We start from the raw sequence: 22,102 nt of genomic DNA, 5'->3' as shown, positions 1-22,102 counted from the left end.
ATTCCCTATTTGCCAACTGGAGATGGTACACTTTTGAGAATTTTAACTGATTTTTTTAAAAAAAGTAATATATACTCCATAACTCAGATGGAGCCTAGATTGTTAATTTACTTCAAAATACATCCACGGGGATCTTTTCAAGACTAAAGACTTGGAACAGCTTTGAAGTGGTAGTAGTGTCAAGCTAGCTTTGCTGATTGAGAAAGCTAATCAGGATCTTTCCTTGGTGCGTATCTGAGAAGACAAGAAGTATAGACTAATTTGGGAAACAAACTTACATCTGGGAAGAGGACAATAGGAAATCTCTATTTTTACCAAGGAAACTCTATGAATAGATACTGGTGTGCAATTAGGAGCCAAATTTGACTTCAAGACAACTATAGACAAGCTTCTGTAGTTAGTAATAGACCAACATTCCTACCTGATTTATCAGATCAATTGTGTTTTCAAGCATCTTTGCAGCTTCTCTTTTTTGGATATCTTTTTCTTCTTTTGCCTGGAATCTTATCTTATCCTCTGCAGCCTTACTAAACAATACCTTGAAAGAAAAACACAAAGGACAATCAACAGAGGAAAAAATGGAAGAGAAACACAATCAACATTCTCTCACACGCCTTGGGCTCAAAAAGAAATGCTTCATTGGTTTAAATTTAAACTCTGATAAATGGCTCTAGAGCAGGGGTGGGCAAATGTGGCCCTTTTACAACCTGTGGACTTCATCTCCCAGAATTCCTGAGACAGCTTGGCTGTCTCAGGAATTCTGGGAGTTGAAGTCCACAGGTTGTAAAAGGGCCACAGTTGCCCACCCCTGCCTTAAAGGGAGTCTTCTTCAAGAAGAGGAGGGAGAGAAGGGGGATCCGGGTGGGTTTTCGTGACCGCGGTGCAAAAACCGACTTGCATTTTCTGTTATCCCCCCCCAAAAAACTTGGACTTTCCCAGCGAATCCTAAAAGCTGAGCTTTTATAATAAACCTGCCTGGTTTATTGTTTTCATGCCAGCGGGAAGAAATGCTTTGGCTAGCCCAGTTCTTTGATCCGCCTTGGCTGTCTCAGGAATTCTGGGAGTTGAAGTCCACAGGTTGTAAAAGGGCCACATTTGCCCACCCCTGCTCTAGACTCCTTTGGGTCAACAAATGGCATACTTACTGTGCCATGACCGTTTGCTTCAAAATAAATTCCAATATCAAATTCCTGGGCCTTGTGATGCAAATGTTTCACTCCTGTTTTGGCACAGTGAACAGGCACCTAAGAAAGACAGACACGATGTGATGGGTGTATAATTCTGCATTACGAGCAACATAATCTTTGAAAAGTTGGAACACGGAAAGACAGCATTCCCTCAAGGCTCAAAAGAGAAACGCCTGACAGATGATAAGAAGCGCATTACACCAGTGAAACTGATCACCAACAAGGGAGCCTTGGGTGGATTCACACATTCCAAAACTATTGAAACAATAAAAAAAAGCATTTAAGAACAATAAAAATCTCCAAAAGAAATATACACAACAGCCAAGATAGTTAACCGGTTAATAATAAAACCAAGAAGTCAGTCCTTTAACACATTCAGGGTCCCAGGATCAGGAACACAGCCAAGTTTTTAAAGCTTTAGGAAAGGCTAACAGGATTAGGACTGAATGAAGGCAAATGTCCCAGGATTCAATAAGGGTCGGTCACCGGGACCAGAGCAGGGGTGAAATGCTACCAGTTCGGGTGAACCAGTAGTAAAAAAAGTAAAAAAAAAAAAAAAAGGTTCAGACGATCACCACTGTGCCGCACAATCGTCAGAACTTTTTTTTTATTTTTTAAAGCATTTTTTTTACCTATTCACCCGAACTGGTAGTAAAAAATGCTTTAAAAAAGTTTTTAAAAGGTTCCGAAGATCACGTGGCATAGCTGATTGACAATTGACAATCAGCTGTGCCATGTGATCATTGGAACCTTTTTTTTTTACTTTTTAAAGCATTTTTTTACTACCGGTTCAGGCGAATAGGTAGTAAAAAAAAATGCTTTAAAAAGTAAAAAAAAAAGTTGACCATGCCTACCCAGTCACATGACCCTCCCGCACCAAGCCACGCCCACCATGCCACAGAACCGGTAGCAAAAAAAATTTCATTTCATCACTGGACCAGAGGTTTAGTCTTCCAAGCTTTCAGACTTGTGCTGGAGCCCATCCTCAGGGAACTTCTCTCTAGCAGACTGTGTTAGAGAGAGGTTCCCTGACAGGGTCTCTTTCTCTCTCTCTCTCTCACTGGTAAAGGAGAAATTCCCTGAGGAAATTCCCTGGGCTCCAGCACATGAGTCTGAAAGTTCGGAAGACTAAACCTCTGGTCCCGGTGCCCAACCGAGATTGGATTCTGCAGGATTAGGACCATTCTAATCTCCAAGGGGAGGATTTTCCACAGAGTAGGGGCTACTGCAGAAAAGGCCCGCCGACACTTTTTGGCTGAGGGGATCAGTCTGCCAGATTGAATTGGGGTAGATAAAGATCTAGCAGAAATGTGCAATAGGGAAAGCATGCCTAATGCCAGCGTTGATTAGGTTTGCAGGTGGATAGCACTCTGTACAAATCCAAACCATTTGGCTAGTTAAGGGTTAGTGGCATAACCAGGTTAAGTGTGTTTTATGAATGCAGCCACAGAACTTTAGAAAGATAGCCAGCAAAAAGAGAGGGGATTTCTGTTATCCTACTTAAATAATCAAATAAAACCAAATAGAACTGATTTTCTAGTAAGTAATTGTGCCCAAGCGATGGCATTCTCATTGTGCTGCCTTCTCATCAAGGAACAAGCCATGTTTTTGTTCCAAACTCTCGGGTAGTCAAGAGCGCGTGAGTAAAAATGGAAGCAACTTTTGGGATTTTTTTCCTAAAACTTTTCCTAAAACTCCAAATTATCAGAAAGCAGCACACATAAGGATCGGTTTAAAATATATTACATACATTTTTTTTATTTTTATTTTTTTATTTTTATTTTTACAAAAGTGATACTCATGAAATTCAGGGCTTGGAATACACAGGGAAAAATCAACAACATCAATGTTTTATTTCTTTTAAAAAGAAAAAAAAAAAGCACCCCAGCTGTCTTCCACCTGCTGTCTTCCAGATGTGTTGCAAAGCATCGCTGCCAACCCCAGGCTACTAAGAGTAAAGCTGCAAGTCCAGCACATCTGGAAGGTAGCTTGTTGGAGGAAGCTCTTCTAGGTTCTCTCTAGGTAAGCATTACACAAAAATTGGTTGCAATTAAAAACCTCCCCACCCTCACCCTATCCCATGTTGATGTTTCAGCCATGGTCATTTTGTTTGCTTGCTTAAGACTGGAAGAAATCAAATTCATACCTTCATGGTTTGTTCCAGATAACCAGTAGAGCTCCCATTGGCATACGCTGTTTGTATTACTGCAAAAGATAAGGTTTGTCCGGCCTGAAGAAGCAGAAAAAGGAACATTCCACAAACAAGACTCAACTTCACAAAAACTGCATGGATCTTTTCCTTTGAAGTTTAAGAACTTAAGTTTACAAAGAGATGGAAATATTTTCTCTCCTGATCTTGAAGATCAAAAGCAGTGCCCCTCCCTTTTTGGGTGGAAAAACATGTTAATCATTAACCAAACCTACTTTTAACATCAAGATTATGCAAAGAACTATTCCATCATTTATTAATAGTACAAGCTAGGTTTCAGGGCATACATTAGATTCCTTTTTACAATTAACATTGTTTTTAGATTTTATCGTAAAACTATGATTTAATAAGGCCATCTGGAGAGGAAGTGTGTCATGAAAGCCAACCACTTGTGATTATATAATTTAATACCATTAATACTAGTGGTATTGATTGAGTGGTGCAGTGGCCTAGAGGTGGAGGTCTCGCCCCACAATCAGGACGCTGTGAGTTCGATCGTAGGTAGAGGCAAATATTTTTTCTCTCTGGGCATGATGAGAATATATCTGCTGAATATAACTCCAGATTGGTGACAGGAAGGGCATCCGGCCAGTAATCACTCAGCTCATTCAGTTGCCCAGACTCCACCCCGCAAGGGATTATGAGGTCATTAAAAGATGATGATGATGATGATGAATACTAGTGGTATCGATTATGTCAAGTGCATGTACTACTTCAGAAAATGATTGACTATTATTTGTGAAGTGAAGCCCCAGCTACAGTTTAGTCTGCTCCATCCAATTTCCCCTGAATGAGGGACTGTAAAATTAAAGTTTTACTGCAAGTTGCCTGTGAAATAAACTAGTCTGAATTTATATGTATAAGGTGGATTGTTTGGTTTTGGTTTAATGCAATTTATAAATCTGTTTTTAATCAGCTGAAGAAATGGCCTACCTGACCCCATCAATAATTCTGCTATGCTTAATTTTCATTGAAAACTAAGAAGCAGCCAATTGTTGCCTTTTGCAAAACACAACACAGCTCCCACCTCCCATCCAAATAGTAGTACTATACTTTGAGGGGAAATAATTTACTGCATTTTTCTTAAAATGAATTCTCAATAATTTACTGCACTTTTCTCAAAAGGAATTCTCTTATCTCTTTTTGAAAAAATAGGCAACTGTAGAAATTGTTAATCACCATACAGTTAATATTATACTGCTATACTATGCTATGCTATGCTATGCTATGCTATGCTATGCTATGCTATGCTATGCTATGCTATGCTATGCTATGCTATGCTATTCTACTATACAGCTACGTTTAGGAAAAAGAAATAAGAATCTTTTACAATGGCATTTCATTTGCACACTCTTTCCACATAGAAGATATCTCAAATATACAAGTGTTTGTGTTCACTGTGCACAGGGAAGCTCTATTTGTTCATCATAGTAGAATAGAGTAATGCTATAACCAAAGGAAATCGATTACCTTTATCAGAAGTTCTTTAAGAAAAGTGCTGATTAGAGTTGCTATTTTATCTCCATCCAGAAGATGGAAATGGCCAGCAGTGTCTACATAGTAGTAAACAATTCGGTCAGCATCACCATCCAACGAGCAGCACCTCTCACCAGGATTCATTTGTAGTCCTAACAAGCAAGACAGCAATGCAGAAGTGTTCATTAGCAAGAATTTGGAGGGTAAAGGCTATGGCAGGGGTCTCCAAACCCTGGTCCATGGACTGGCATCGAGCCAAGGCATTTTAGAAACCAGGCCTTACAAACAAGCGAAGCCCTAACCAGGCAGCATGCAAAACCACAGCCTTTCCGGTCCGTAGAAAAACCGCTCTCCAAGGAACCAGAACCTGGTACCCAAAACGTTGAGGACTACTGCGTTATTGTTTTTACATACTTCCAAAATAAGCTGCCAAATTAAATCAAGAATGGGCAATATATTTAGATGACATTCAGCATCTATCTGCCCTACCCAGTGTGGTCAATGCAAACAGGTGGAGTTACAACCAAGCAACCTTTAGAGAAATGTTAACTGGTCTCTTTTGAGTTGTATAGATAGTCAGGCACAGATATTCTTCGCACTGCAAAATAACAATTTTAAGTTTCTCCTTCTACCACAAATCTACCAAAGGGTCAGAATGTTAATAAAGGGGTACAACTGATCTATTGAAGGAGTTTGCCTCCTTTGCATGCCCAGAAGGGAATTTCTTCAGCAGGATGCATGAATGGAGATGGCATTTTTAGGATTTTACTTCCACTTCAGTCTCTTGCCAAAGAAATTCAGCTCCCTTTGGCAGGCAGCTTTTTCATCCACCCCCAGAAACAAGGAGGAGTCCTCTTCAGGAACAGTTTGCAACTTTTCCTGACAGTTTCTCCACCGACTTTCTGGGGAAGCCAACAGAGAAGACTGCAAATAGTAATCACATGATCACCAGGCGTTTTGATGACCAGTCATACCTACCAACAGGTTGCCGAGCAACCAAATCATGGTCATGTGACCAGGAGATAGTAGTGCAATGTTTTGCAATGGCTTTCCAGAGCCACTGTAATCCTGGACCTTTGTTAAACATTAAGTCAAGGACTACTGGGTTTATAATTAAATAGGTTCATTTTCATCTGGCATTTTCTGGTATCTTCTTGGCCAAAGAAATGAATTGAACTCGCATCTAGCAAGGAGGACAAGTTGACTTTTTCTGGGAAAGGCTTCTGACCAAAGCAAAAGGAATCTGCTAAGCCTGTAACTCTTTCCCCACCCAAATTCTGAAAACAATTGGGGCTTGATCAATTTTGCCTCTTTAGGCAAAATATATTGTAGAGAAAAATCACTTTGGGGGATAATGAGATTGGATTGTTTTCTGAGTTTCTTACAAACCTTCTTTCCTTCAAGTTATATTTTTAGACCTTTTTTTCCCATCAGAAATAAGTTACAATTTTTCTTTCCAGTTTTGGTATTCATTCATTCATTCATTCATTCATTCATTCATTCATACATACATTTGTTTGCCACTCGTCCCTCTTTGAGGTGACTTTAGTTCAACACTGTCAAACTATTTACTAAGTCTGCACTACTATTAATCTTCTCATCGTTCCTATCACCTGTCTCCTCCCACTTATGACTGTATGACTGTAACCTTGTTGCTGGTATCCTTACGATTTATACTGATTGTTTCCTAATATGATTCAATTACTTATTTGTACCCTATGACTATCATTAAGTGCTGTATCTTATGATTCTTGACGAATGTATCTTTTCTTTTTTATGTATAGAGAGCGTATGCACCAAGCCAAATTCCTTGTGTGACCAATCACACTTCGCCAATAAAGAATTCTATTCTATTCTATTCTATTCTATTCTATTCTATTCTATTCTATTCTATTCTATTCTATTCTATTCTATTCTATTCTATTCTATTCTATTCTATTCTGCGGATAGATTTATTTAAACCATTTTAAAAAGGCCTAGTCTTCTAGTAGCTTACCTACAGGAGGCTTCTGATGAACTTTGACAAAATCAGCCCCGCACATGTGGTTGAGCTTCCCTTCCCTGCCATCATTGGCCAAGTGTATTGTAAGGCTCTCTGGAAGGTGGGGTTCCATTTCTCTGAGTTTTAGGGCTCCTATGCCATTCGCACAATCGATCTTCAGTCCTCCACGGCCATCTGTCTGGGAAGCAGCCTACAGAAAGAAACCAAAAGGAAGTTCAGGAAAGAAGGTGGATAGATCCCAGCAAGCTTTGAGGAAATGAGATTTCCAACTCCCAACTTTCACTTTACAGGGTCTGTCCTGCCACTACAACTTATTTTCATTGAACTATATTCATTGAATATAGGTCAGTACATCTATATATATAAAAGCCAAATACCACTCATTCATCATGAAATCTCCAGAACAGTAAAGCCTACAAACTTGAAATTTGGCACGTATGTTCCTCTTGGCTTCTAGGTGTTCGCTAAGAAATAATTTTTCGAAATGACCATCAGAGCATTAATATTTCAGATACAGTATTATATTAACACACTCTGATGCTAAGGAGTTAGATGTTAGGCAGTTGGGAACTCTGTCCCAACTGCCAGTTGCCTTTTATTAATACACTCTGATGCTAAGGAGCTAGACATTCTATTCTCCCTCCGTACCTGAAAAGAACTCTTTTCCAACTTCTAGTTGCCTTATATTAACACACTCTGATGCTACCCCTTTGCTAAACCGGGCGTGGGCGTGGCCAGTGCATCACTCATCCAACCTGCGGGCTGGGACATTCTACTCCCCCTCTCCCTCTGTTCCAACTGCCACTTGCCTTATATTAACACGCTCTGATGCTAAGGAGTTACACATTCTACATTAAGTTTCAGGCTTTAAGTGTTAATTTATCACGCCCGATCACATAGTTTCATAGCGAAGCACAGGTGTCCAGCTTGTATTTTATAAAAATAACAAGTACAAGTTAAGAATGTCATAAATGAATTTCAGAAGTATAACCTTGGGCACTATAAATAAAAGATGTAAGATGGTTCATTTTGGCTCATAGGATTATACATCTGCTTCAGGAAAAATATTTTACACATATTCAAAAGCAAGTAGGGTGAAGAACAGCAAACTTTCCTAAGAAGGTTCTTCTTCAGTAGGATAAAAGTCCATTTTGATCCATTAGCTCATGCTTTGAGAGTGCTGTTACCCTAGCTGGGGTTATGGCTAGTTTTAAAAGAACTCTCTTCTAGGGAGAACATTTTTCATGAATTTTTAATAAATGCACTTAAGAATCCAAGCCAGATCTTCTCTTTAGGGAAGATGGTTCTTTTTACCTGTGTTGTAAGCTCCAGAAAAGCCTTGGACAGCTTTTGATAATAGCCTTCCACTGTTGGCGTTCCATAGGTACCATGAGTGTTGTGACAACGGACCATATAGTGTAACTGTGGGGTTGTTACTAAGCCATAGTCTAGTAAGAGAGAGAGAGAAGAGTCAAGCATTCATTTACCCATAGCAATAGCACTTAGACTTATATACTGTCCCCCAATGCTTTACAGCCCTCTCTGGCCAGTTTACAATGTCCGCATATTGCCCACAACAATCTGGGCCCCCATTTTGGATGACCTTGGAAGGATGGAAGGCTAAGTCAATCTTGAGCGGGTCAGGATTGAACTCCTACTGTGTGGGCAGAGTCAGCCTGCAATACTGCATTCTAACCACTACGCCACCAGGTCCCCTCATTTACCTATGCACAACTAAAGCCCTTTACCAGAAAAGGGAAGTGCAATAATCCAGATTTTGTGGAACTACAATTCCCAATAGCCCATTCAAAAATCAATTCTAAGGAATGCTGGGAGTTGTAGTTAACACATTTTCAGGGCTAGAAGTTCCATTCCTGGCTTGCATTGAGCCAGGCTGCTGATTAAGTGAGACTTATATTACCAGTCCAAATAGTTCTCCAGGATTTCAATTAAAGTCTTTTCCAGCTCTATCTGGAGATTTCAAAGATGGAGTCAGAGACCTCCTGCAATATGAAGCATAATTCTGCCCCCAAGTTCCAGACTTCCAAAATAGTTTCCTTAAACCTACATGAACCAAATAGGATAAGTAACCAAATAGTGATCAAAGAGCAAACATACCCTGATATTGACCTCCAAGGACAGATACACCATCAATTACTGATTGTGAAAGCTCCTTGCTGCTTGGCCTGCATGCAGAACATAGAAACAAACAAACACTTTGTTAAAAGTACTACATCAAAATACAAGCTAATACACAAATGCTAGCCAAATAAAAGATTTCGTTCTGTAAAGGGAAGGAATGACAGCAGGTGAGCAACTCAGAGAGTTCTAGGCAGGTTTTTTTATTAGGAGCCACCAAAAAAGCCTTGGCATTTCCCACGGTGTTCCCAACGATTCATATGGCATCTATTTATTACCTCATGTATTTTATACATCTGCTTCCCATCTGCTTCTTTCTTCTTTACAGAATTTCAGGTGACTTATGTGAGCTAGTAAAGAGTGACTGCCTTCACCCGAGTAGGTGACTGCCAACAGAGCTACAGTCTCAAGTGCCATTGCTCAGAGAGGATTAAAGCCAATTCTGAGCTGGATAAAAGGAAAATGCAACTGATGCTGAGGAAGGGAGGAACTGGCTCATGTCTCATAGGGGTGGAGGCACGGTAGCTGTGCAAGATAGACCATCTCCCATGAGGAATGACCATATCATGCCCCATGGGGGAGGAGGTAGGAGGAAGCTGTGCAAGGTAGACCATGTCCCATGAGTGATCCCACTCTTCAGATCTTCAGAAGTCTTCCCAGGATTTCATCAGCAAGCTTCCTTGAGGTAGGCCGCAAATCAATAAGCCTTCAGCTTTCTAAATCCTCCCCAATCCACCTCAGCTTTTGCAGCCTGTGTTGTTAAAACCAAAGATCTTCAACAGAAAGAATTGTCTAGGCCAGGGGTCGGCAAGTTAAACACTCAAAGAGCCACAAAAGTCCTAACTGGAACCCCCGTTCAATTCTGGAGCCAACTGAAGGTCCAGTTCCCCCACCATAGTTTCCTCCTAGTGCAGCGTCCTTTTTCCTCTTCTAACCGGAAGTCCAGTTTCCCCACCAGTGTCTCATCCTAGTGCAGCATTCTTTTTCCTCTACCTGTCCTAACCGAAAGCCCTATCAATTGTGAAGCTGACCAGCAACAGGGAGCCACAGCAGAGGCATGAAAGAGCCACATGTGGCTCCAGAGTCACAGATTGCTGACTCCTGGTCTAAGCCAGGGGTGTCAAACTAGTGGCCTGCGGGCCGAATGTATCACGCACAGGCCATGTCCAACCCAGCTCCGCGAATGGAAAAAACATCACGAAACGTCACATGATGGCAACGTGACACAGCAAGTTTGACACCTGTGGCCTAGGACCATCTTAGGTACCAGGTATTGTATTACCTCAATTTCTTTTCCCCAAGTTCCCCTCCAGTTCTTGTTTTTAAGATTCCCCTTTAATGCCGATCCAACACTATAGCCACCTCCTCCCTCCTCTGCCCAGATTCTCTCTATAAGCAAAACCAGCACAAAATAGACTCATAAACAGCCATCAGGAAACCATGGATGAATACAGGCTATTATAGGACTACACCACACTATTCTCACTGTGGTGTGGAAGTAAAGTTATAACAATAATAGCCTTTATTATCATTGTACCAGTGGCCCCCGGTTTGGACCGGTTCTATAGAACCGGTAGTAAAACCAGCAGGAGGCTCCGCCCACCAACCCCAACGTCATCAGGAAGCTTCTGCGCATGCGCAGAAGGGCGCATGCGCAGAAGGGCGCATGCGCAGAAGGGAACATGCACATGGTCCCATTGCGAACCAGTAGTAAAGATAAGTAGAACCCACCCCTGCATTGTACATCATGTACATAACGAAATTGGTTGCACCTCTACTGGTGCGATCCATAAAAGAAAATACAAGACAATACAATTCCCAATTTATACAAGTAATTGTTGTAGGAGTTGAAGTTGAAGGAGATGAATGTATTTAGTCTGCCTGAAAAGACACCATAGTAACCATGGCCATCCAACACTTTCTGCCACCCTCCAAGATCACAAGTGCCAAAATTTCCAGGTGAATCTTTCTTGTGAATTCATTTGATCCCAATGAACAGCCTGATGAACATATATATATTGCCCTTTGACCTGCAAGACATGTATCAACTTTCTGGTTTACCGGGTGTCTCTACCAATCACAACGAAGGCCTTGCTCTGAAGGTCCACGGTCTCCTTCTGGCAGATCTCAGTCAGGGCACAATGTAACTGGGGCTCTTCTGCATTCGCCAAGAATGTAGCATGTTCTTCCCAGGTAGGGGCCAACATCTCCCCAGAAGGATCAATCAGCTTCACGCCATTGTCTTCCTGGAGGAAGACAGAAAATGATCACTATTAAAATTGATGACATGCTTAGAAAAAGGGTTTAGTTTCCCTGAAACAAAGAAATATATTAAAAGTGTGTAAAATTTCAAATTCAAAGGAATTCTAAACATTTGCTTCAAGCTTAGAACACAATGGACTGCTTTGACTTTAAAATGGTTCATGTGTAATAGGCTTTGCACACCTTTATCGTGTTGTAAGGAAAACTGTTTTGAACTGTAACACTTTTATAATAAATAAATAAAAATAAAATTAATTAAATCAATCATGCCAAAACTTGTAAGTAATTTTTCAAAAAGAATGTCAAAAAAGGTAAAATGATTTAATGTTTCTGAAAAATCAGAAGTGGCACACCTATTCATGTTTATATTGCAAAAAGCACCATTGAACTTAGTGAGACTTATTTCAAAGTAAACATGCATATGTTTGTGTTGTAAATAATTGAACAAAGACGACGGAGCACATTGTGAAAAAGTTCCAGGAAGTGCAAGTTATACCTAATTAATGAATCAATCAGATTTAACATGTAGTTTACAGGTAACTCTACAAATAGTTCTCCACTTACAACCAAAATTGGGACTGGAATTTCAGTCGTAAGTCATTGTGATCATAAGCTGAGGCCCCCAAATGACTGGACCCAATTTTTTGACTGTTTTTACAGTGGCCATTAAGAAACAGTTGTAAATCAAAACCACGCATTTGTTAAGGGAACCCCATAGTCATTAAGTAAATCCCTTCTCCCAAAGTTGTGGTTTTTGCCAGAAATCTGCAAAAAAAAAAAAGTCACAAATTGCAGTCACGTGATGATACACAAGATGATACACCCAGTTGTAAATTTGAGTCAACTCTCAAGCACCCAAACTGTGCCGACAGAATATTTGTAACTCAGGGCTGAATTGTGTTCAATACCTATAATGCAGTCATGTGACCAAGAGAGCATGCCATTTTATAATGGTGCTCTATGGGCCACAATCCCATTTTCTGAGGTCATTGTAACTTCAAATGGCTGTTAAACGGCCAACCATAAATCGAGGATTACCTGTATTCTAAAATGATGCTAATTTAAAAAAACATTTTCCAGTTTAAACTAAGCATCTTAACTAATCAGAGAGATAACAGTTAATAGACATTGTTTTCAAGGCCCAAATAATTTTAGAACCAGAGCTCTCTCCTCTGCAATGCTGTTTCTTACTTCAGGGTTATGAGAGGCTGTAACCATCACACCAATAGTGGATTTGGTCTTCTTGGACCTCAGGACAGCCAGCAGTCCCATACGAAACATGACATGGTTGAGGTTTTCTGCCTTGCAACGGAATCCAGCCGTTCCATATTGGAGGAAAAGTCCCAGAGGTTTAGCATGCAGTTTTGAGTATTTTGTAACTGCTTCGGAATCCATTTCTGCAGGGTACACAAGAAACGACACTAATTTATTGCCAGAAATTAGAGCTGCACATCCTGTAAAACAAAATCGTGCCATATAAATTATTAGGAAAGAAAACTGAATTTCGTTCACAGTAGAATCTATTCCTTACGCTTTATAAAAAGCAGGTTAAAAATGGTTGGGATTTTTTTTTTTACCAGAATCATTATTCACCAAGGGTAGTTATAATACAAGATTTTTAAAAGCTCAGAACAAAGTGTTGCAACTTCATTATCCGGTTTTGTTCACAAGGACTTTGTTCCTTATCCTCTGGCAATCAATCCCAGGTCGCCTCCCTGCTTGGGCACCAAAAGGGAGAAGACGGAAACTGATCTTGGGGGATTAGTTACTTTCCTTTTCCATATCAATCTTTTTCTGGATACCCAGGAAACTGCAAACTAGAGATTCAATTGCAGGAGCCCACACCGATTTCAATCCCAACACCCTTCCACAATCCAAGCTATACTTAAGCGAGGTGTTGGCAGAGATTTTTTGTTTTTCTTTTAGACTTAGAATAACTTTATTGTCACTTTGAATGTACACTGATCGACATACATTAAAATGAAATTTCACTAGATCAATATTGGAAAACAGATCAATTGCCAACAGATCAACTAATAATCCAAAAAATTTACAATTGTGCGGAAATGGATAAATTAACATTTGAGTTAAAAGATAAGGTAGATTCAAAATACTACACGGCGTGGAATAGATGGTACGATTGGATAATTCAAAAGAAAGGAGAGTAAATGTAAAATTTTGTAAGACAATAAAATTAAGAAACAGGCACCTTCAACAAGATAAAGGATGTGATAAAGTGACAAAGTCACTTTCTACATTTTTTTTCTTTTTCTTTTTTGTTTTGTTTTGCTTTCTTTTTCTATTTTTTGTTGTGAGTAAGTAATGTTGTTCGGATTAATATAAATGTATTCCGTATATACCCGATGTGGTATTTTATCTTTTTATGTTTAAAAAAGTTTGTTTTTAATTTTAAAAAAATAACTAAAATAAAATGAAATTCCATTGCATACACCTCCAATATTACACTACATAAACTTAACTAAATACATACATACACATACATACAAAATTATGCATGTACCCAGATATATTATATGACACGGAAATTAATAGTCATTAATAGTCAATTTTTATTGGCCAAGTGTGATTGGACAGACAAGGAATTTGTCTTGGTGCATATAAAAACAAGGCTCTAACGCGCATGAAGCCTCAGCGGGCAGAAAGCCTCCCCTATCTTTTGGAACGACCCACGATCAAACCCACCCAAGCAACCAGATTACCTGCAGAGGTCCTTGCAAAGAGAACGGCGCCCACCTCTGAAGGGCCCTTCCGGGATCGGCTCAGAACACGTTTCCTTTTCGCCTTTCCCGGATGCACCAATCAGCGGGCCGAGCGTGCGGGGGGGACAGAACGAGGCGTGTTGCAACATTCGATCAACGCCCAGGCGCCATTCCAGAGCCCAGCCACTCCTCCGCCTGCCGCGCCCGGGGCTGGAGTGCGTGGCGCTTCCCGGCTCACGTCCTTCGCCTGCGGTGATGTGAGCTGGCCGGTCGGTTACGTGGTCCTCTGAAATCAAGCGCGTCGCTCGACTCCTGGGTGTTACGGCCAGCTCGGGCAGGAATCTCAGGCGGCAAAGTGGGTTAGTGGCGAGTCAGGGCTCTGCTTAGAATTCAAAACTGCTTAACGACCACATCTTCTTTAGCTTGGCCTTCCCCGATGGGCCTCCTTCCCCTTTTACAGGGAGTCCTCGACTTACAACGGCTGGTTTAGTGACCGTTCGAAGTTAGATCGGCACTGGAAAAAAAGTGACTTATGACCGCTTTTCACACTTACGGCCGCTGCAGCATTTACCATGAATGGATGATCAAAATTCAGATCCTTGGCAAGTGACTCATATTTAAGACCGTCGCTGTGTCCCAGGGTAACGTCGGCACCTTTTGCTACCTTCTGAAAAGCAAAGTCAATTGGGGAAAGCCAGATAAGTATTAACTTATCCGCTGCTGTGATTCGGTTAACAACTGAGGCAACAAAGGGTCGTAAAATGGGACAAAACTCACTGAACAAAAATCTCACTTAACGAGAAATTTGGGGCTCACTTGTGGTTGTAAGTCGAGGACTACCTGTATTGGATTAGATCAAACCAAATAGAATATCAGCAACAACTTCCCGAAAGGAGAAATGAATTGATTATATGACCTGGAGGCATGTAACAGGCGTATAATAATAGTCGGGCTACCAGATGACCCCAAGATGGTGGCAAAGAGATGTAGGAGCGTCTTATTCTTTTCTGCCTTGTGGAGGGAAGATTTTTGCAGCTCAGATCTAGTAACCCTAGAAATGGGGGCTGCTTTATTACCATCTTTGGAGTTTTCCTAAACATTCGGATTTGGTGTTGCAATTATGCACGGAATAGTGCAAGAGCGGGAGAGTGTTGGAGTCCGGAGATCCTGCCCAAAGAGGACTTCGATTGGACTCTGCCTTCTAGGAGGACCAAGAGAGGAGCTCCATCACGGGGCTCATTTTGCAGAGCTCACAGACTGAACATATGCAGACAAGCGTGGTTTATCGGTTGCTCCATTGTGGGCTAGTAGCCAGGATTAAGAGACTAAGGGAGCTGGGCTGCTTATGAAAATCAGTGGAATTTTCTTCTCAGTTAACCTTCACGGTAAACCTGATACAGGATGACTTGAAGAGGCAATTGTTTTGATTAGGCCAACTTAGAGTCACAGAAGTTTTATACATTTTATAATTAAATATGACTTCCCTGGATTTTCAGCTCACTGTGAACAATTCTGTGTAAATCTATTTAGCAAAGATTTGTTAGTTTTTGGGATGAGGGGAGATTTTTACCATTTACAGCAGAAGCTACGAGGAAACTAGATATGTTGAGCTTCTAAATGGACTGCATCCAACAAGGACACCAAATTAAATGGATATATGAACTCTGCAATAATGAAAATGTAAGATCTCCGTTGCCCTAAACAGCATCTGACTATGAAATCTGTGATTATAACAAAATGTACCTTAGACAGCAAACCCCAGTGACAAGCCATGGTTTGTTTACAAGCCCTGATTTATTTTATTTCTCATCTGAACTCAGAACACTGACTTGTTCCTGTTTGGGTTTGGCCAGCCTGCAAAGATCCAGTGCAAAAATTACTGAAAACACATTATTCTTCCAGTGTAGCCACTCTCTATTTTTTTTTTTTTCTCTCCATGCTTCTCATTGTTCCTTGATGGCAACCGATGGACATTTTGACGTCCAGCCAAACAACACAAACAAATTATTTTTTAAAAGCAATATCCACAGCACAAGAACAAATAATCATCAAATCACAAACATGGTGAAATGGGTGGCAAACAAATCTCACGAATGAATGAATGGAAAAACATACAAATACCAAGGTATGAATAATAAAAACAAAAAACATCATGTTGACTGCTACTAACATGTTTGAGATATCGTTGACAAAAGATCTGAAGATGAGGAATTGGCTAACAAAATCGTGGAAAAGGAAAACATTTGTTCAACCAAATACTAAAAATACATTTTAATTAATTAAATTTTAATTAAATTAATTAATTACATTAAATTAAATGTATTAATGGAGCCATTAATACATGTGAAACCTGGAACAGTATAAAAAATAGTACCTAAGTATATACTTCAATGGTGATCGTAACCACCATTTGTTCAGTACCGTCTTAACTTCAAATGGTCACTGGACTCATGGCCATTAATAGAGGACTACTGTATCAATCTGAGGGTTGGCATCCATTTCCTTTGCCTTTTGATTAGTACCTTCCAAGCAGCCGTTCTTTCTTTGCATCTCTTGAGCAACCAGGAGGACATCTATGCTTCCACAATTTTAAAGGGCTTTTTCTATTTCTTGTTTTATTTCTTGTGTTTCTCCATAATGTCTCTGCTGGGACTTGATTCTACACTGTACAACCTCTTTTAACTCCTTACAACTAATGCCTAAATCTAAGGACAGATTACACATAAAGAAATGTTTGTGATAGTGGCAAATATCTGTTGCTTGGGTGTAGGATTAGGGTGGAGGTTCGTTCTCTGAGCTTGTGGGCTGGTTTCTGAATGTTTCGTTACCTAGCCTGGTACCAAAACATTGAGAAATCAATCCACAAGCTCAGAGAATGAACCTCCGCCCTAATAAAGGTTTCAGCTGGAAAAAAAATCAGGCCCTCCAAACTGTCTTTTTTTTTTTTTTTTTTTTTTTTTGACACGATCCTGGCAAGAACAAGGAAACTTTACCTGATTTGATCTCTCTTTTTTCTAGGTGACCGATGTTGCATCTGTCATGATGTCTAGCAACATAAAAGACAGTCTTGAGCTTCAAGTGGCAGAACTGGAAATGCTTTTATCTATGTTTCCTAATAAAGGAGAGATAACTCTTCAAGATGAAAATGTTTTCCAGAATATTCAGAGGTACCTGAACAATATAACTGAAAATCTCCCGCCTAAAATTGAGTATTCAGTTGCTGTTCCTATAAATGAAACCAAGGTGAGGCCATCTGTTTTCATAGGTTGTTGTTATTGAGGAATTCCAATTGTACTTCAGTTTAGTAAACATTTGTGAATCAATCTCAGTAAAATTACTAATTTTAACCAATAGGCCTTAATGCATGCTTGGTTGGATTTTGCCTTAGTCATTTTTTTTTCAACTGTAGATTACATTATAGTACTGCATTTAAAGATTAAATAAATGACTATAATACCCTATCCTGTCTGCAAGGACATTGAAGATATCCATGTAGATAGCCTAAAAGCTTTTTTAGTTAACAATGCAGCTTCACTGGTCATATTTTTACAGACTTCTTTTGGGTATTTTTTTTTTAACTTATGTATCTGGGACCTCAAGATAGTCACCATCTACATGATTATTGAAGAAAATTGTTCCATTTCTGAAGTTTGTTTTTTTCTACTTTAAATCTTGATCTATGATGTAGAGCCGTTCCTCTAGAGCCATTTAGGCATCAAGTCCAGCCTATTCAATGCAGAAATCCCAGTTAAAGCATCCTGATTATCCAGTCTTCGCTTGAACATATCTAATGGTGCTTTGATTTCAGAACAGTTTTAACAATGCATTAAATAAAATAGTTGCTTGCTACAGGTTACAGTTTTTGTTTCACCTTCTCTTTTTATTTTATTTATTTATTATTTATTTATTATTCAAACTTCTATACCGCCCTTCTCCTTTCGGACTCAGGGCGGTGAACAGCCAAAATAAAAACATTTATACATAAAGTTAAAAATAGATTTAAAATAATTAAATAAATTTGGCCCGTAATTTAAAACTTATCAATTTAAAATCCGTATCAAATTTTAAAACCAACCATAAAATCAGGACAGACCGGCTAACTGAAAAAAATAAGTTTTTAGGGCCCGACGAAAAGTCCGGAGGTCGGAGATCACTCGTATCTCTGGGGGTAGATTGTTCCAAAGGGTAGGTGCCACCACAGAGAAGGCTCTCCTCCTGGGGGTCGCCAGCCGGCATTGTCTGGCCGACGGCAACCTGAGGAGGCACTCTCTGTGGGAGCGAACTGGCCGGTGGGAGGCTATTGGTGGCAGAAGGCGGTCCCGTAAGTACCCCGGCCCTAAGCCATGGAGCGCTTTAAAGGTGATAACCAACACCTTGAAGCGCACCCAGAAGTCCACCGGAAGCCAATGCAGCTCGCGCAGGAGAGGAGTCACATGGGAGCGCCCCGTCGCTCCCATAATCCCCCGCGCGGCCGCATTCTGCACCAGTTGGAGCCTCCGGGTATACCCCAAGGGGAGCCCCATGTAGAGAGTGTTACAATAGTCCAGACGAGAAGTGACGAGTGCCTGAGTGACCGTGCGTAGATAGTCCCGATTTTAAGGTTAAACATTTTTCTGTTATAGCCTGTAAGTATAGGTTGTCCTCGGTTAACTACCATTTGTTCAGGGCCCATTCAAAGTTAACAATAGCACCAAACAAGGAGACTTAGGACTGCTGCTTGAAGTCTCAACTATCATACCTTTCCCACAGTCATATGATCCCAATTTGGGTGTTTGGCAACCAGTTGCAGTTGTAAGTCACAGCGTTGCAGTTACGTGACCTTGGTTTTGACTTTCACTGCTGTCTTCTAATAAATAGTCAATGGAGACGAGGTCACAATTGGTGATCACATGACATCACAATTTTCTTACGGGATTCGCTTAATGATCGCAACTGGAACTGCTGTCCTAAGTCAGCATGGTCAAGTGATGTTGCATTTTATGGCTGTGTTGCTTAGCAACAGAGTGCCTGGTTCCAGTGTCTTGTTAACCAAAGTCTACCTGTGTGTCATTGAGTCTTTTCCCCTCAAATTGTATCCCTGTGGATTATTGCTTCAGGCCAGGGCTGTCAAACTCCCGGCCCATGGGCCAGATGCGTCACGTGCTGGCTACGCCCACACCTGGTTTACCAAAGGGGGGAAAAGTCCCGATGCGTCACGTGAAGCCACAGTGACGTGAGTTTGACACCCCTGCTCTAGGCAGTGGAGAACCATGATCTTACAGTGAAATAAACATATTGTGAGGATGAACTTATTGCAGTTGTGAATATATGATATATTCTAGATTCGTGATGGCGAAGCTATGGCACGCGTGCCACAGGTGGCACGCGGAGCCATATCAGTGGGCATGCAAGTGTTGCCCTAGCTCAGCTCCGGCATGCAAGCACATGCTGGCCAGCTGATTTTCAGGCCTTCCAGGCCCACCAGAAGTCAGGAAATAGGCTGTTTCTGGCCTCCAGGGGTGTGGGGAAGGCCGTTTTCATCCTCCCCAGGCTCCAAGAAAGCCTCTGGAGCCTGGGGAGGGTGAAAAACGGGCCTACTGGGCCCACTGTGCCATCGTATGCCAAAAGGAAGGGGAGCATGGAGGGGTCGTGTGCGCAAGCACAGGGCAGGGCGCATTGAATTATGGGTGTGGGCACGCACGCACGCAACCCCCTGCGCTCCCCCCGCTTTTGGCACGCGACAGCAAAAAGGTTAGCCATCATTGTTCTAGACCCAGGAAATTGTACTGTATCAGAGGTCACCTCACTAAACAGAACATTAGAATTAGAAACTTCAGCATTGCTAAAGGCTTGTATCTTTGCCTTTGAAGTTAAGGGCTAATAATGTGTATGCTTAGATATCACATCAATTAACTAAATTGACATGACTAACTTATGTCATTTTGTAATATAACCTGATTTATATAGAAAAACAGTATCAGCTATGAAAAAAAGCTGAGATTGGTGAAAAATTGGTAGAAAAAGAAGAATTGCCACCAGGAAGACAGATCAAAGTGCCATAAGTTTAGATTGCAGAAGTAAAGGAAAATTCATATTCAATTTTATATATACAATCAAGAATCACAATAGTCATATGGTGACTGTATCTTCTATGCTGATGTTATTGCTAACTAGCTTTTTAATGTTATCACACTGATTATAAAAGCACAAACTTTACCTAATCCAGAAATAAATTACCTGCCTGCGGGCATGGGATTTGCAACTTCCTGTGGGCTTCCCCATTAATTTTGGTTGTGGGAAAGCCAACAGGATGTTGCTCCACTAATAACCATGAGATTTGGTTAACCGCAGCAACTGGGGCCACAAGGATTGCTGCGGTAAGGGATGTGGTCACGCTTTATGGACAACATTGTTTAGTGATGGAAATTCCAGTCGCAGTTGCCATCTTTAGTCAAGGACTACCTGTGTCAGGGATTCAAGAACTTGTACATTATATCAGCTCTGTGTGTTGTGCAGTAATCTTAACTTGTAAGTAACCATACTTAGAGCTCTATAGTGCGAGGGCGTGCATGAAAAGACTGAGTGATGGATGTACAGTATATAGAATTGTCTGGTATACTTTTGTTCTTGTACAACATGTACTGTATGCAAATGAATAAAAATTATCCTTTATGGCATATAGGATATGCAAAATATTTGTATGAAGGGAATATTTTTTTTTTATGAATTTGCTTCAGGTTTGGATTCCTGTATTTCCTTGATTATACAGTTCCCCCCCTCAAAATTGCTTAAGTACAAAATATGTTATTTGTCTTTTTCTCACCCTTTTTAGGCCATTGTAGATTTGCAGGTGGAATTGCCTCACAGTTACCCCTACGTGACACCACAACTTTTTGCGAGATCAAATACATTGGACAGGCAACAACAGTTGCAGCTCAATAAAGACCTTAGGTCTTATATTGCTACTTTGGAGCCCGAAGAACTTTATATATGTGCAGCTGTTCGGTGGTTACAGGATAACCATACATTCAGAGTACAAAACAGTGAAGTTTGTGAAAGAACGACAAGGAAAGAAATAGTTAAAGCACCATTTAAACGCATGTGGATTTATAGCCATCACATATACCGACAAGAACTGAGGAAAAAGATCTTTGAATATGCAAAGAAATTAAATCTGACTGGTTTCTGCCTAGCTGGGAAGCCTGGGGTGATTTGTGTGGAGGGCACGAAAGAAAACTCTGAAGAGTTTTGGCGTATTATTAGATATCCCAATTGGAAACACATTTCCTGCAAGCATCTTGAGACGGGAGAAGCAGAAGGAAATGGGGAAAGTTTCCGTCTCTTTCAGACCTTTGAAGATTTACAGTTTCAAGCTCATGGTGATTATGGATTAAGGAATGACTATCACATGGACCTTGGTCAATTCCTAGAATTTCTTAAGGTTCATCAAAGTGAACACATATTTCAGATCTTGTTTGGCATCGAAGGAAAAAGTCCTGACACTTAGCACAAGTTCACTCCCTCTCTGGTTCTTGACAAGGTTTTGAAATCTTTAAGCATCAAACAAGAACAAATTTCCTAGGAGGACTGTTCTGGGTTATATTTGTATGAAATAAAGAGGGAGGATTGGTGTGATTAAAATGTATGATAAAATAAAATCCAGTATTTATACATTTCAAAATGCCTACATCTCTGGAGAGCAGAACATGACACAGAGCATAAAAAATAAGTAGTAGGGTTAAGCAACCCTTTTGAAAAAAAATGCTTTGCAACGTGTAATATGCACTTGTTTTCAAATCCATAAAGCAGCCATCATACCAATTATTTGGGCTTATATGACTACTTATAAACTGCTTCCAGATGAATCCATATCTTTGTAAGCAGAGAACCCAACTTATTCTAACAAAGCCTCCATCTGTTGGCTAAGTACATCTTTTAAAGTATGTTAAAGAAGATTCTCAGGCTTGCCTGGAAGTTGAGACATGGCATCTGGACTTTTCTTTTTTGGTTTGAAACATTTCACTGCTTATCCAGGTAAAAGTACAGTAGACTGAAGAAGCTACTTGGATAAGATGTGAAACGTTTCAGACCAAAAAAAGAAAAGTCCAGTTGCGGTGGCTCAACTTCT

General features: G+C 40.4%; 2 protein-coding genes across 4 annotated transcripts; one reads left to right on the top strand and one right to left on the bottom strand.

Annotated features, from left to right (window-relative positions):
* Nucleotides 1–397: 397 nt before the first annotated feature.
* Nucleotides 398–12,672, bottom strand: LOC139324579 (phosphoacetylglucosamine mutase-like). The gene is made up of 9 exons (XM_070954299.1): nt 12,467–12,672; nt 11,075–11,259; nt 8,993–9,060; nt 8,189–8,322; nt 6,869–7,064; nt 4,867–5,024; nt 3,334–3,417; nt 1,146–1,244; nt 398–538 (listed from the first exon to the last, which is right to left on the bottom strand). Exons 1-9 carry the CDS (start codon nt 12,668–12,670, stop codon nt 398–400), a joined length of 1,269 nt encoding a protein of 422 aa, XP_070810400.1. The 5' UTR covers nt 12,671–12,672.
* A 1,534-nt stretch (nt 12,673–14,206) lies between these two features.
* On the top strand, nt 14,207–21,600 carry LOC139324558 (RWD domain-containing protein 2A-like). 3 transcript variants are annotated; one of them, XM_070954279.1, is made up of 3 exons: nt 14,207–14,350; nt 17,014–17,238; nt 20,807–21,600. In XM_070954279.1, exons 2-3 carry the CDS (start codon nt 17,035–17,037, stop codon nt 21,479–21,481), a joined length of 879 nt encoding a protein of 292 aa, XP_070810380.1. In that variant the 5' UTR covers nt 14,207–14,350; nt 17,014–17,034; the 3' UTR covers nt 21,482–21,600. The 3 variants fall into 3 exon arrangements, with proteins under 3 accessions (XP_070810380.1, XP_070810389.1, XP_070810374.1); XM_070954288.1 differs by having other exon boundaries at nt 14,207–14,354; XM_070954273.1 differs by lacking the exon at nt 14,207–14,350 and adding an exon at nt 15,708–16,120.
* Nucleotides 21,601–22,102: the final 502 nt, after the last annotated feature.

The sequence above is a fragment of the Pituophis catenifer genome, unplaced genomic scaffold (genome assembly GCF_029215685.1).
Source record: "Pituophis catenifer annectens isolate HBS135680 unplaced genomic scaffold, rPitCat1.0.hap2 SCAF_1, whole genome shotgun sequence".
Classification (NCBI taxonomy): domain Eukaryota; kingdom Metazoa; phylum Chordata; class Lepidosauria; order Squamata; family Colubridae; genus Pituophis; species Pituophis catenifer.
The sequence above is the reverse complement of the archived record's forward strand: the minus strand, read 5'-3'. Positions and strand labels throughout refer to the sequence as shown.

Coding starts and splice junctions, on each gene's coding strand:
- LOC139324579 (XM_070954299.1), bottom strand. CDS start 12,670: ATGGATTCCGAAGCAGTTACAAAATACTCAAAACTGCATGCTAAACCT. Junction 5,025..6,868: donor TCATCAGAAGCCTCCTGTAG/GTAAGCTACTAG, acceptor CTTGCTTGTTAG/GACTACAAATGAATCCTGGT. Junction 1,245..3,333: donor ATCTGGAACAAACCATGAAG/GTATGAATTTGA, acceptor TGTCTTTCTTAG/GTGCCTGTTCACTGTGCCAA.
- LOC139324558 (XM_070954273.1), top strand. CDS start 16,097: ATGGAAAAACATACAAATACCAAG. Junction 16,121..17,013: donor AAAAACATACAAATACCAAG/GTATGAATAATA, acceptor TCTTTTTTCTAG/GTGACCGATGTTGCATCTGT. Junction 17,239..20,806: donor TTCCTATAAATGAAACCAAG/GTGAGGCCATCT, acceptor CACCCTTTTTAG/GCCATTGTAGATTTGCAGGT.